General features: G+C 28.8%; 2 protein-coding genes across 3 annotated transcripts; both read left to right on the top strand.

Annotated features, from left to right (window-relative positions):
- The first annotated feature begins 962 nt into the window (after window positions 1–962).
- On the top strand, window positions 963–8,501 carry LOC123261261. 2 transcript variants are annotated; one of them, XM_044722830.1, is made up of 4 exons: window positions 963–1,187; window positions 4,321–4,722; window positions 5,983–6,262; window positions 6,790–8,501. In XM_044722830.1, the coding sequence occupies exons 2-4, from the start codon at window positions 4,557–4,559 to the stop codon at window positions 8,339–8,341; spliced, it is 1,998 nt and encodes a 665-aa protein (XP_044578765.1). In that variant the 5' UTR covers window positions 963–1,187; window positions 4,321–4,556; the 3' UTR covers window positions 8,342–8,501. The 2 variants fall into 2 exon arrangements, with proteins under 2 accessions (XP_044578765.1, XP_044578773.1); XM_044722838.1 differs by having other exon boundaries at window positions 963–1,191.
- An 833-nt stretch (window positions 8,502–9,334) lies between these two features.
- LOC123261294 lies at window positions 9,335–11,621 on the top strand. Its single transcript, XM_044722876.1, has 3 exons — window positions 9,335–9,358; window positions 9,437–9,746; window positions 10,034–11,621. The coding sequence occupies exon 3, from the start codon at window positions 10,251–10,253 to the stop codon at window positions 11,604–11,606; it is 1,356 nt and encodes a 451-aa protein (XP_044578811.1). The 5' UTR covers window positions 9,335–9,358; window positions 9,437–9,746; window positions 10,034–10,250; the 3' UTR covers window positions 11,607–11,621.
- Window positions 11,622–13,064: the final 1,443 nt, after the last annotated feature.

Raw genomic sequence — 13,064 nt, 5'->3', positions numbered from 1 at the left:
AAGGACTTTTGTATTTTTAAATTTTTTGATTTTTATTTTTTATGATAAATTACAATTAGTTAGAAGAAAATAATTTGATATTATGCAATAGTAATAAATATTAAACTTACATTTATTTTACTGTTTTTTTAGTTAATTTTTAACGGCATAAATTCTGGGTAAATTCTTGACTTTTGGCCACTCAATCTTGTAATACATTTTTATTTATTTATTACTATTCATAATAATAAAATTCAATGTCTTTTACTTATCGACTGACAATAATTGTATGCAACTATATTTTTAAAATATTTATAAGGCATACTTTTAAAGTAATTATTATTAATTATTTGTAGCAATGTAAGCAATGTAAAGATAATATAATTATGAAAATTAATAAAATCATTATTTATATAAATAAAAAAATTTTTTTTAATCTAACAATCAATTAAAAAAAAAAAAAAAAAACGAATAAAAATTTTAATTAGGTGAAAAAAAATTGATAAAAATAAATGATAAGAACTCAATTATTTTATAGGAATCAAAGGTCAGTAAAAGGTCGACAGAAACTAGAGAAATGTAAAAATAAACAATCAATAGTTATTATTTATGAAATATGATTAATTTGAGTGAAAATATAAATCATGTTAGAGGGAAGTAAGCTTAATTAAAGTGTACCCTGTTGAAAAGCTCCAATAAGATCCCATCAAAAGCGACAAAAGCCACTTAGAAACCAATCAAATTTATGGGTTTCTAAGTGGCTTTTGTCGCTTTTGATGGGATCCTATTGGAAATTTTAAACAGGGTATACAATGACAAAATAGCTTGAGCTAATAATATAAAGCTAGTAATGTAACCGAGATATTATGTTGGTATAGGTGAATTATATTTAAAGTATTTAACAAGCTCAATGAAATAAATATATATATAGGACATTATGTATAAAGTACGTGGTACATTCTGCATGAAATCGCGTCTGCGTTCCAACGTGTACTAGTACTGCCGTCAATACTCAGTCTGCTGGTGTTGACGGACAAACCTTCTGCTCTTGCTCAGAAACCACCGAAACGTCAACGTGAAAACGTGCTAATATAGTTTTATTTTTACGTATTAGTTTAAGCTTATTCGTTTACTGTTATCAAAATAATTATTATCGGCAATCGTCACTAAAAAATAAATGTTTTTGTGAAATGACCCTATTTTATGATGTGAGTGAGTTTTAATTTTTTATTTTTTTAATTAGTAAATAATTTTTTTTATGTTAAATAGTGAAATTATAATTTACATCAAATAACATAAATTCTTTAGTGAGAATAAAAATAAATATTTATTTTGATTTATCAATTATCTGGAGATTGAAATATTTATACGCTAAATTAGTCAGTGTTATGACTAGAAAATTATTATGTTTACTTCACTGTATTTAATAATTTTTTCGAGTACTTTAATTAGTATTTTATTTTAAGAAAAAATACTTTTTAAATTATTAGTTAGATAAAAAAATTTAATTCATGTTTTTTATTGCTTCATTGGTAATAAAATTTGCTAATAAAAAAGTAGATTAGTAGGGCAGGTGACATTTCAATTTGAATTGATTCTAAAGGATTTCTATCTCCAGTTGGGTCCAGTTTGCATTGGTTCTTTTATTGTTAATTTCCGTTGTATATTCACACGCGTTTACTTGCTGAAGTACTCGAACAAATTATCATTCTAATTCCATTAAACTAGAGAGGAAAACAAAATTTATTATCAAAACTTTAAGTTCAATATAAAAATTAATTTATTGACAAAGTTTAATTATTTTTCACGCAACTATATAAGAAATTTATTTAAATTCTATTGACTTGAAAATTTATTTGCTGCTGAAGTTAATATATATGCACCACAAGATATATGTATCCGGTCTATATATATACATTATCATGTGATATGATGATAAATATAATTGTCAAACTATGATTCAGTACAAAAATGAAAAATATTTCATTTAACATCACAAAGTAGTTTTCTGTTAGTTGTTTTTCTCGAGTTTTGGATTTATTTTTTAATTATTAGTCTTTTAATTTTTAATCATTTTCTTTATTCTTCGTTTTCATCAGTGATATATATAATTATTTGGATGTATTATGAATTTTCTATTTAATTCAGTTACGCGTTAAAATATTTAATGATGTAAATAACCATGGTAATGCAAAAGTATGAAAATATTAATAAAATAATACTTTTATCATGAAAATTCAGTGTTAGTTTACTTAATCTCATTAAAGTATATTTATTTTCATTAACTCAGTGTTGTATATTACTATTTGACGGACAAATAATGTCTGAAAAAATAATGCGGGAAAAAAAAGTTCGTACCGTAACAAATCCAGTATTATTAAATTTAATATTTTATAACATTGAAATTAGCAGACATTTAACAATTTTTAAATTTTTCTTGAATCATAAAGTAGGTCTTGAAAATTATATTTTTAAAAAATTGCATTTATAATTTTTTAGAGCTTCTAAATATGGAATTCTTTACCTAAATTTTTCTTGCTATAATTTTTTTTTTTTAAAAATCTTTGAAGTGAAACTTCTTTACGGAGGCTAAATCTGAACGTTTTGAGGTCTAATAGGGGTATCGCGTGAGAGGGGAACCGTAAGTGAAAGTACAGAATGAAGAAGGGGAAATGCTCGCGTAGCAAGTCTCACATATCTTAAAGAGTGGGGAGGTTTGAGAATAGCCGAATAGAATGGAAGAGTATTGGCTAAGTGCACGATGGTGCTGTCCTCATTTTTCATGCTTTTCGTATGTTAAATCAAACGGAGTAATTTAGTTCCAGTGGCCGCCATTAGCGTTAAATCATGCTCTCCCCATAAGATTTAGACGTAAAAGCAGTAGTTAGGGATGGGCGATGTTAGCAAAAAAAATCGATATCGGACTATCGATTTTCGAAATTTTTCACCATCGAACCATCGATGTTTTGACAAAAACATTGAAACATCGATTGTAGACATCGATGTTGAAAAAGCACGCGAAAATTCGAAAAAATTATACTTATAACCAAATTTGGCGTAAAAAGAAATAATTTTTAGTTCATTTAATTATTATTGCCCGTACACCCTCAAAATTTTGACTAAAATCCAAAAAACCCTAAATAAGGCAAAAAATTGCGAAAATAAATTTGTGGACCTAGATCAAGCATGATTTTTATATATTTCAATTCACTGAATCTGAATTTGAACGTTAATTAGCCTGTTGAGCCGTCAAAATTTGAACAAATAGCAAAAAACTAAAAAAAATGACAATAAATCATGGAAAATCGAAATTATCAGAATAAAAAAATTTTTTGGATTCAGATTGAGTATGATTAAAATTCAAAAAAATCTCAAAAACCAAAAAAATCGGGAAAATTAAAGTTATAAATAAGAGAAAAAAATCTATTAAACACTGTGTAGGTCATTTAAAGATTAAAAAATTCGATACAATCGAACGACAGTCTGAAATTCGAAAATATGGTTATTTCGTTATTTTTGAATTCTAAGATCATATTCCAGCTATGAAAATGCACTTGCAAGTCATTAACAATTGTGTTTAATAGATTTTTTTCCCCATATTTATAACTGTAATTTTTAAGATTTTTTTTTTGGTATTTTCAGATTTTTTTTTTAATTTTTGCTAAAGTAAAATCTGCCATTCTTTAGCCGCGAAGTCATTATTTATTATTTGCAGTCTCCAACTATACGTAAACTCAAAATTATTTCAAAACATTAAATTTTTCTACAACACATGTCTCAAGGGGCAAATGATTCTGAGCGAGAATGCAACGTAGCCAAGTTAAAAAAATTTATTATTTGACTTGGATTATTTTTCTACTTCTGCGCATGTGAGAAGAGGCGCAAAAGTGTACTGCATCTCAACTACTTCATATTGTAGTTATAATGCTTTACATTGGGGCATACGGGAGGAAATTTTTCTGAAAGTTGAGAACCGTTGTAGGGTAATAATTCCTTAAGGCGCGTGTTCAGTTTTTATAATAGAATATATTAGAAAAAGTTAGAATGAAAACTACTCTTCTATTTTATTCTCTATGATTTTCGACTTCTTTCTAACTGTATACCTAACGTAAATCTTCTGTGTTAAAGTATAGCTTATTATATAAGATTTTATAGATAAAGAAATATACGATAAAAAATTTTCAAACTGTTTTTGAGTTTATTAAAATTTATATTAATAAATAAGTTTATATATTAGTATTATAGAAAATGTTTTATCATATTTATTTTAGTCAATAATGAATATGTAAAATTGATTGTTAACAGATAATTTTAATCTATTGTTTAAATTTTATTATTCAGATTTCACAAGAAATTAAAAAGACAATAGAACAAGAATCATTCAGTTACGCTTGTCAGCGAAAAAGAAAAAAATGCTGACGGATGTCAAGATCTCGAGTCACAAAGAGTTACAGCACGTTTATTACTGATGATATTTAACACCTATGGTAATAGAGCTTTAAACTCACGAGAGTTTAAAAAAAAAAACCAATTTAAAAGTCCACGAAATGAAGAACTAAGCATAAAAAAATAGTAACATGAGGGAAGCGAAATTTTTACGTGCGATCGAGTGCCTTAAAAAAAAACCTGGAATAGTTATTTTATTACTTCCGTGTCTACTTATCGTAACACTTTATTACATTTCTGGTAAATATTCACCTCTTGAAAATTACTTTCCTGAAAAGTTCTACAATCCCGAGTATGGTGAGTTTAATTTGCATTTAAGGAAGTCCTTTCGCTCCAGTTGAGTCATAACAACTGTAGTAGTAAATTTTCAATAAATTAAAATACAAAACCCATAAAAATTCCTAAAATTAAAAAATAAATAGTATATGAGGCATTAATCGTTGAAATTTTAAAAATTAAAAAAAAAAATAGTTAAATACAAAAATTAATTTGACTGTTGTAAATCAGCTGTTAGTAACCTGTCCGTGATTTGGCAACGCTTTATTTCGGTTTTTTACATTTTTATTTGCACAATATAACCTTAACCGTGTTTAACTTTTTGCAGTCAGTGTAAATAAATAAATTAATTAAAAATGTTTAGTCACAAAACCATAACATTCTAATGTCTCATGGCAGGAATGCTAGTATTTTTTAATTATTGTTTTATTTTTCAATTATGAATTATGAAAATTTGTTAACAATAAATTAACTAATAAGTATGCATGAAAAACATAAGCGCGTTAAAGTTTAGTTTGAATTTATTGAATGGTCTGAAGCTCGCGCGCTACGCAACGTTGCCAAATCTTTTGACTCCATTTTATTGTAGGTAACTTGAGAATTTTTTGTGATTTTTAAATACTAATTTCTCAATAAATATCTCGGTAACTGATATATTTTATTGCAAAAAAAGAAACCTGAATATTTCGAAAATCTGATTTTTAGTTTTTTTTTACTTCATCTAATCCATGACTGATAGTATAATTCGAGAAATACTGCAAACGTCTGATTTTCTCGTAAGACTGAACAAATACTAACATTTAAAAATTTTATTTTTTCAAAAATTTGTCCGGTATAGTATAATTTAAACCTCACTATAAGATAAATAAGGACCTTAACTATTAGAAAAAAATTAAATTTACTCATAATCTAATATTTTTTATTTTACATTGGTGGCAAAAGGACCTCCTTAAAGAATACTATTATCATGAAATCAAAATGACCTTTTGTGAGGACAATACGGCTGGCCAATTTTAAAACACAGTAACTGCAAAATTTTTATACCTAATTTTTTTTTAATATTGCTGCATTTTTTATAACTTTTAGACCTTAATTTCAAGTATTTTTTCTTAAAAATATTTATATTCAAGTATTTTCTATTCATAAATCAAATTTTTCATCAATTTGGCAAGCAAACTTTTTTTTAATAAGAAAAATTTTAAAAAATTTCTAAATGTTAGTTACTGTGTTTTGAAATTGGGCAGCCGAATACTGTAATAATAAAATCTTTTAAATATACAGAAATAGTGGATGGTTATCTGGTATGGAATCCCAAGTGCCATATGCTGTCGGAGAACCCGATGGACGGCAGTATATCAAAATATGTAAAAAAGAAAAAATTTGAACCATGCTCGTCAAAGCCGTTGCTTAGTTCGATTGTCAAAGAAGCTGACGGCAACTTTACTCTGGTGATTGACTCAAAAGTCGCCAGTAGTTACAAGAAATTTATTTGTTGTTGGTCGGCGATTATCAGAACTGAGCCTACTAAGCCTCTTACCGGGCTCTGGGATTCTCAAGTCAAGTAAGTTTCATATTTTTAAAAAGCTTACATTACACGGAAAAAAAAAAAACTCAAAAAATTATAGTATATACACGGAAAAAAGAAAACTCGAAAAATTACAGTTTCAGATTGTAATTATTACAGATTTTATAAGAATTACATTGTAAAATGTAATGTTTACATTGCAAGCTCTGAATATTAAATTCAAAAATTAAATTTAGAAAAATAATATTTCGAACTGTAATTTTTCTAGTTTTGATTACGACGGAACCAATTTTACATTTTATACTGTAATTATTCGTGTTTTCTTTTTTCCGTGATACAATTGTATTTGTTTTTGAAAATTTTATTTTACTTAGAAATTTTTTGGTAACTCCAAAAAATTTTTAAGTATATTTAAATGCGAACAAAATGGCGTACAAAATAACTTCTTTTGTATTCTTATAAAAAAAAAAAAAAAACCTAAGACGAATTGTCATGTAGAGTTTTATTGGATTGATTTATGTACTTGCAACACGATATGCTTAATTAGATAACTTTTATTGCAGTAAATCGCATTGCGCTGATTTTGATGACAGAGTTCAATTACCATATGACATTGAAACAGTAATGGTGTCATGTAGATCAAAAGATAAGCCAAAGAACAAAAAATCAAACATACTTTACGAAAATATTCATGCGATAGTGAACCCTGCAAAGTTGGTGAATCGTACGGATTTTTTCGAACAAAACAACAATAATAATAAAATAAGCGTTCTAGTATTAGGTATTGATAGTGTATCGAGACTTAATTTCTTAAGAAGTCTTCCTCAAACGAGCAAATACCTCCGTGAAACGGGATGGACCCACCTCACAGGCTACAACAAAATGGGAGACAACACGTTTCCAAATTTGATGGCACTGCTCACCGGAAAGAACAGCTCCTCTGCGTACGCGGATTGCCGTCCTCGAGAAGCGTACGGTTTGGACAACTGCCCGTTTCTGTGGTACGCCTTTCAACGCGCCGGGTACGTGACAGCCTACGGAGAAGACGATAGCACCCTCAGTACTTTCAATTATTTAAAGACGGGATTTGTCGATCCGCCAACAGACTACTACCTTCGGCCTTATGTGGTGGCTGCAGAAAAATTTTTGAAAGCCAAACACAAATTTGGTTCCGAGTACTGCACGGGACCAGAATTGGCTGTTGATAGAATTTTCAATTACGCGTTAGATTTCGCAGTGACATTTTTGGACAGGCCATACTTTGGCTTCTTTTGGACCAATTCAGTGACTCACAATGACATGAACGGAGCCTCGTCGCTAGACTCTCATCTGCTGGACCAGTTAGAGTATCTAGAGCGACACGGTGTCTTCAACAACACTCTGGTGATTTTTCTCAGCGATCACGGAATGCGTTGGGGCGAAATCAGAAACACTTTTGTTGGTTGGTACGAAGAAAGGCTCCCTTTTATGTACCTCCGAGCTCCAGATTCATTGAAGAACTCGACAAATTTTGAAAACTTGGACATTATTCAGGCGCTGAAGATAAACGAGCACCGGTTAACTTCGCCCTTCGATTTGCACGAGACCCTGAGGGACATTTTGGCTCGTGCTGGAGGAAAATCTAATTCAAGTTCTGGGTGTCCCACATGCCAAACCCTCTTCAAACCTATACCGTATGAACGTGGATGCGAAGATGCCGGAGTATCGCCTCACTGGTGTACTTGTACATCCTTCAATCCTCAGCCTCCAGACAGTAGAATCGCCCAGCAAGGCGCAAAAACTTTTCTTTCGTATATCGAAAGCGTGATTAAGGATTACAAGAATGAAAAAGGAAAGCGCATGTGTGCTAAATTAAAGGTCAAAAAAATTCATAGGGTCAACCAGATTGTTAATTTTAACAATACGAACAGCACACTAGAGACTGATGACACGGAAAAATATTTTTATTTGATTGAACTGAGCCCAGGAGGCGGGATGTTTGAAACAACGGTATTATTTAACAAAAATGGTGATTCTAAAATGACTGAAGAAGAAGTCAGTCGTATTAACTCGTATGCCAAGGATTCTAAGTGCTTAGAAAATGGCTACAAAAAATATTGTTACTGTATTAATTAGTTATTATTAAATTAGTTATTAATGTAAAACAATTAATTGTATCTAAAAACAATAACAGTTGTGTATATTTGTAAGAATACTTTATACAAGATTCTCAGTGCCGATAAACTATAGGAAAAAAAATTATATAAATATACATCCATATTATATATATATAAATTTAAAAGCAATAAAGTATGTGACAATATATAATTTTTTTAAGCAGTAATTGTCATATGTTTAAAATAATATTTTAGTTTATCCACAGTATTAATTATTTTTATTATTAAAATGTTGATTAATAATATTGTAAATGAAGAAATAAATTTTCTGCTGCTTACTTTAAATTCTTAATTGTAGCCTTTTATAATTAGCAATCCCCAAATATTTATACTTTATAATTTTATACATGTAAACATTGTTATCTTTTTGTTGGAATTTTCAATTGTTTTAATCCGATAACGATGCTTGGATGGAGGAATAAGTTGTCATTTAATTCCCGAAATGATTGAGGCTTTATTAAACAAGTGGTGTTCCATATGGAAGGTAGCAAAATGGTGAATATTTTAAGAGTCGTGTTTTATTATTATAAGAAAAATTTTAAGTCAATTAGTTTGTTAGTTTTATGTTTTTACCTTGTATTTTTTGTTTATTTTAAACTTTTTGTTATAAATAGCGATTTTGACACGGAATTTAATAGTGTGAGCAATGATAGACTTTTTGAAGGAGTGGAAGTTGAAGTTAAGAGTAATAATTTTCGAGAGAAAGGGATTTTTGGAAAGTTTTATGGTGTTAGAGTAAGTAATAACAGCGTTGAAAGAGTAGAAGAAAAAGACGAATATCAAAGAGGAGGAAGTGAAGATGAAAGTAAGTCTAATGATAATAAAGTCAAAAATATATTTAAAAAAAAAGAAATAAATAAAATCAAATTTAGTGATTTTGTAAAAGAAAAAATATTAAAAAAGAAGAAAGAAGGAGGAAATAAAAGTGAATTTAATGATTTTGAAGATCAAAAAAAAATTCAGAAGAAAAAAGAAGACAAAATATTCAAAAAAGATAAAGGAGAAAATAAAAGTGAATTTAATGATTTTGAAGATAAAAATATAATTAAATTAAAAAAAGAAGATAAAGAAGAAAAAATAAATGAAAATAAATATATTGTATCAAACTCAAAATGTCGTCTATTAGATCAAAATCCTTGGGATGAAAGTATTAAAAAATATATTGAGCCGCGAGAATTTGAATCATGCGCATCGACTAATTTACTGCTCACTTCAATTAGCCGAGGTATTGATGGAAATTTCAGTATCGTTATTAATGAAGAAATAGCCAATGAATATTACAATGATTTGATAAATTGTTGTTGGTCTTCAATTGCCCCAATCAAAGTAAAAAAATCTACAGTTAATAATAACATCGAATTCAAGTTAGTATTAAAATAATTATATTAAATAATTTTTTCTCCCCTCCGGGCGGAAAGCGTCAATTTTCCGCCCGCTGCGCTAAGTGAAAATGCCGCTTTCCGCCTGCGTCGAGGAGAAAAATAGTATTCTCACCACGGGCAGGAAATAAGAAAGCCTCAGATCACATGTTTGTCGATCTCGGCTTCGCCTCGGTCAACAATTACATGTAATCTGAGACATTCTTATAAGAAATATACTATTTATTTTTTAATTAAATTTAACTAATTTAATAATTTAATTTCTTCATCAGCGTATCAGAGTGTCAAGATTTCAAGGATCAGGTCCAGATACCAGCGGGTGTAGAATTAGTCAAAGTAGTTTGTCGACCATTCGAAAACTTAAATAAAAAGATATTCACGGCTGATTATCAAAATATTCATGTTGTATTAAATTCTACCGAATTTAAAAGCCGTTTTGGAGATGACACTCTCAATGATAAAAATGAGAACAAAAAAATAAGCGTCCTCATGTTGGGGATTGAAAGTTTGTCGCGCTTGAATTTCATCCGCAGTTTTCCAAAAACAGAAAAATTTCTAAAAAATACAGGATGGACTTCTCTGGAAGGTTATAACAAAATTGGCGAGAGTTCTTCTTCAAACATAATGGCCGTTTTATCGGGTCTCAATGCTTCGTCCAGTAGTATATTCTATAAATCAGAAAGGCAGCGTTACCTGGACGATTTCCCATTCATCTGGAAGGATTTCAAACAAGCTGGTTATGTTACAGCTTTTGGAGAAGATATGGGTAACTCTTACACGTTTAATTTTGAACAAACAGGATTCGTTGATCCTCCAACAGATTACTATCCTCGACCTTACATCGTTGCGACAGAAAAGTTTTTGAAACAAAAAAATAAAAAAAATAATAAATATTGCACCGGACCAGAATTATCCTTCGAAAGAATTTTAAATTACGCATTAGATTTTGCAGTAACATTTTTAGGCAAACCGTATTTTGGTTTTTTCTGGAGCAATTCAGTGACTCATAGTGACATCAACGCAGCATCGTCGCTGGACTCGCATCTGCTGGAAAAGTTGGAGTCTTTGGAACAACACGGTGTCTTCAACAACACTCTGGTAATTCTTTTCAGTGACCAAGGAATGCATTGGGGCGGAATCAGAAACACTTCTGTCGGTTGGTACGAAGAGAGGCTGCCTTTTGTGTATCTCCGAGTTCCAGAAACTTTCAAGAATTTGAACAATAATTACAAGTACAACACTTTGGACATTATTCAGGCGTTAAAAATAAACGAGCGTCGATTGACTTCTCCCTACGACTTGCACGAAACACTCAGAGATATTTTGGAACGCGCGGGAGGCAAATCAAGTTACAAATCTGATTGTTCTACCTGCCAAAGTCTTTTCAAATTTGTTCCGTACGAAAGAGGCTGTGAGGACGTAGGAGTGTTGCCTCACTGGTGTGCTTGTTCAGAGTTCACTTCACATTCATCTGAAAGTAAAATGGCAATAAAGGGTGCCCAAAATTTCTTATCGTATGTCGAAGAAATTGTCAAAGACTACGAAGATGAGGACGGAAGATTATGTGCCAAATTGGAGCTCAAAAAAATTAATCGATTTGATGAGATCCGTTTGAAAAATAATAATACGGGTATTAGAAAATTTTTCTATCAAATTGAAGTTACGCCTGGCAATGCGGTGTATGAAGTTACCATGGATTTGGATGAAAATAAAAACTTTCAAGTGTCAGAACATGAAATAAGTAGAATAAATTATTATAAACATGTTGCTGACTGTATTTCTGATATTAGTCATAAAAAATACTGTTATTGTTCCAATTTACTTCAGTCGAATAATGTAAAATAATTTTTCATTGTTATTTATTTAATAAATTATGATTATGTAATTTATATTTTAGAACTCAACATTATATGAGATAAGAAATCATGTAAAAAATAATTAAGTATAGAAAATAAGAAATAAATATGTTAAAGTGGAATATTTAAATAAATTTTTGATAAAATAAATTATTAAATCATTCTTATTATTTTAATTTACAGAAGCCAGGAAAAATGATCGAATTTAGGGCTCAGGTATATTTATTTGGTAACTAAAGGATCAAGCCCAAATAAAAAGGTAAGTAAAAATTTTATGACTAAATGAAACTAAATGACAGAAATTCATTAATTAAATTAGAATTTAAAAAATATTATAAAAAATTACATGCATTATTTTTCAAATTTTCTACATATGGAATTTTTTAAAAATTTTATTTTTGAAAATTTAGTGTTATGTAGAGAATTTTAAAAATACTTTTTTAAAATAATTTTTAGATGATAAAAAATTTTAATATTAAATAACAAATGAACTTAAATAAAAAATGGAATTTGATTGTTGAACAATTTAAAATAAACAAATATTAAACAATTAAATTCTAAAATAATACAACAAATTTATAAAATGATAAAAATAGAAATATTTCTACAAATAAATAAGTAAATTTAAAATACATCAGAGATGCTAGATTCAAGTACATATTTATTTATACGTTTTAAATAAATAATTTAATGTATGTCGTTGTCTAAGCGTAAATGCGCTTACGTATACACAAACACATAGATGAATAATAGAACATAGGAGTAAGTGAGAAAACGATATTGCACTCTGATCCAAATAGAGAAGACTCATGTGACATTGTAGACAATTTTAAAAGAGAGAGGGTAAGGGACCAAGAAAATAGACAAAAATAGACAAATAATTGGACATGGTTTCGCCCAATTAGTGGAAATTGGTAACGCCGTAAAATTCGATACTTTTAGGATTTTCATTAAAGATCTCTCTCGTTGTTCTAGACGTCATAGTGTTAACATCGTCTAAAGTTTTACTAAGTTTTTGAAACCACGTGGAAAAGTAAAATTAAATAGTTTTGTAAAGTCAATTTAAATTAAATTACGTCAAGAATAAATCAAAACATACCAACGAATAATATCAACAATTTAATCAGGTACAATTTGAATTATTAATTTTTGTAAATTTAGTAATATTAAAAACTCGTTATATGAAAGAAAAAGTTAACTTTTAATCACTGTAATCATTATAATTTAACTAATAACATTAATTTTGAATTTGAGCAATATATACATTAAAATTATTCAACTAGATCAAATTATTCAAACGAGCCTAACACGCTAGGGCCGAATACTTAAAAACTTAAAATTTAAAAATTAAAAATTAATTAATTATCCTAAATTAATTTTTTTTTACATAACAAATTTGAAATGACAAATTTTTAAATTGTGAATGTGAATAATAGTTAATTAAACA

The sequence above is a fragment of the Cotesia glomerata genome, linkage group LG1, assembly GCF_020080835.1.
Source record: "Cotesia glomerata isolate CgM1 linkage group LG1, MPM_Cglom_v2.3, whole genome shotgun sequence".
Taxonomy (NCBI): domain Eukaryota; kingdom Metazoa; phylum Arthropoda; class Insecta; order Hymenoptera; family Braconidae; genus Cotesia; species Cotesia glomerata.
The sequence above is the reverse complement of the archived record's forward strand: the minus strand, read 5'-3'. Positions and strand labels throughout refer to the sequence as shown.

What these genes read in the sequence shown, in the direction of transcription:
- LOC123261261 (XM_044722830.1), top strand. Translation starts at nt 4,557, where the DNA reads ATGAGGGAAGCGAAATTTTTACGTGCGATCGAGTGCCTTAAAAAAAAA. An exon ending in GTTCTACAATCCCGAGTATG is followed by an intron (nt 4,723 to 5,982) that starts GTGAGTTTAATT and finishes TTAAATATACAG; the next exon opens with AAATAGTGGATGGTTATCTG. An exon ending in CTCTGGGATTCTCAAGTCAA is followed by an intron (nt 6,263 to 6,789) that starts GTAAGTTTCATA and finishes CTTTTATTGCAG; the next exon opens with TAAATCGCATTGCGCTGATT.
- LOC123261294 (XM_044722876.1), top strand. Translation starts at nt 10,251, where the DNA reads ATGTTGGGGATTGAAAGTTTGTCGCGCTTGAATTTCATCCGCAGTTTT.